Below are 2,135 nucleotides of genomic sequence, written 5' to 3'. Positions count from 1 at the left end.
TAAAAGCGGCATTACGTCACGAAAGTGCGGACTCAGAGGAAGAGGGGTTAGGGTGCCATTTGGGAAGGTGCAGATTGGTCCTCAATTTATGTTTCCAACACACTTTGTCACAGAGCGCATCACGTGCTCAAACTCATCAAAAGTCAACAAGTTCAACAAGCAACAACGACTAAGTGACCGCTGCAGAATGCACCCGAGAGGCAGCGCAGATCGCGCTTCTCATAAGTGAGTGGGAATTTACCGAACGTGGCACTTGCGTGAGTTAACACTGTACGCAATAGCCGCAACCTCACACCAAATTTCAGGCCGTATAGATAGGCAAGCATAGCCTATATACAAATCATTTAGAGAACAGGTCCTCAATTTGTGTTTCCAACACACTTTTTCACAGAGCGCATCACGTGCTCAAACTCATCAAAAGTCAACAAGTTCAACAAGCAACAACGACTAAGTGACCGCTGCAGAATGCACCCGAGAGGCAGCGCAGATCGCGCTTCTCATAAGTGAGTGGGAATTTACCGAACGTGGCACTTGCGTGAGTTAACACTGTACGCAATAGCCGCAACCTCACACCAAATTTCAGGCCGTATAGATAGGCAAGCATAGCCTATATACAAATCATTTAGTAAGCAGAAATCTAAAATTTACCTGAACATATTAAGTTAGAGGAAGATGCGACTGAATTGATGCTTGAAGAATGCACTTCCAGCAGCCATGATAAACAGTTGGCGGTTAAAATTTTCTATGCACAATTTGATTTGACGAAAGTCACGAGACCTATTACTATCTATCCAATCACGTTGATGGATAAAAATAAAATTAAAATAAGCATGTAACGACCACAAACGGAGGAAAATAGCGGAGTAAAAGTACTGATACATCACTTAAAATGTACTCAAGTAAAAGTACACAATTTTTAAACTACTCAAAAAAGTACAATTACTGATTAAAAAACTACTTAATTACTGTAACGTGAGTATTTGTAATTCGTTACTTCACACCCCTGCATACAGGGAATACATCCAACAATGGAAATGTTTATATAACAGTAGTTCCTTGTGCAGTGGATGCCCTAAAACAAATAGATGTGGATAGTTAAAGGAATAGTTTGCCCAAAAATGTAAATTTACTCACCCTCAGGTAATCAAAAATGTAGATGAGTTTGTTTCTTGATCAGAACAGATTTGGGGAAATTTAGCATTACATCACTTACTCACCAATGGATCCTCTGCAGTGAATGGGTGCCGTCAGAATGAGAGCTGATAAAAACATCACAATAATCCACAAGTAATCCACAGAACTCCAGTCCATCAATTATTGTGTTGTGAATGTAAAGCTTGTAAGAAATAAATCAGTCATTAAGGCATTTTACCTTTTTCGCTTTCATTTTTGGTGAAACTATGAGTCAAATATAAGTTTGAAATGTGTTGATGGATTTGTTTCTTACCAACGTACAGCTTTTTGCTTCACAAGACATTAACTGATGGACTGGAGTCATGTGGATTAATGTGATGTTTTTATCAGCTCTCATTCTGACGGCACCCATTCACTGCAGAGGATCTATTGGTGAGCAAGTGATGTAAGGCTAAATTTCTCCAAATCTGTTCCTATGAAAAAACAAACTCATCCACATCTTGGATGGCATTTTCAGCAAGTTTTGTGTGAACCTTATTTTCTCTGCTCTTGTATTTTCACAGGCTGCTATGTGTAATGTTCATGTTGCTGCATTGGTGGCAGAGTATTTGCACAGGAAAAGTAAGTTTGCAAAGGTTTCTTTACTTCCAACAAAGGTTTCATGCTCATTTATTTGGCTAAAATATTTCTTCCTTAGATGATGTGTCCTAATGATCATCCATAACTGTATTTTACACAAAAACAATAAATACCTGTGGCTCATGTAATTTCCCTCATTTTCCCCATGCAAATAATGGTCTTGTTCAGGACAAACACTTTACTATCCTAGTCCTAATTTGTGGTGCACAATGCAAATGGCAATGCAAAGTCTCAAACAATGTGTCTGAAGTATTGTGGATAGCATTTTAAACCGGTTTCGTTCTCTTCCATTTTTATTTTAAATAAAGCATTCATTAACACAAAATGTCCATTTTACAAAAACGTCCCCCCCCCCACATTAA

At 38.5% G+C, this 2,135-nt stretch overlaps 1 protein-coding gene across 2 annotated transcripts in view; it reads left to right on the top strand.

Moving 5' to 3' along the window:
* Positions 1 to 2,135, top strand: part of LOC107683516 (dedicator of cytokinesis protein 11-like) — a 76,166-nt gene that overhangs the window by 63,143 nt on the left and 10,888 nt on the right. For both annotated transcript variants that reach the window (XM_016479572.1, XM_016479571.1), the window contains one exon: positions 1,698 to 1,755. In XM_016479572.1, coding sequence (XP_016335058.1) covers positions 1,698 to 1,755 — 58 coding nt within the window. The remainder of the gene's footprint in view (positions 1 to 1,697; positions 1,756 to 2,135) is intronic.

This window comes from Sinocyclocheilus anshuiensis, unplaced genomic scaffold (assembly GCF_001515605.1).
Source record: "Sinocyclocheilus anshuiensis isolate Anshui unplaced genomic scaffold, SAMN03320099.WGS_v1.1 scaffold874, whole genome shotgun sequence".
NCBI lineage: Eukaryota > Metazoa > Chordata > Actinopteri > Cypriniformes > Cyprinidae > Sinocyclocheilus > Sinocyclocheilus anshuiensis.
Note: the sequence above shows the minus strand (reverse complement) of the source record. Positions and strands in the feature narration are given on the sequence as shown.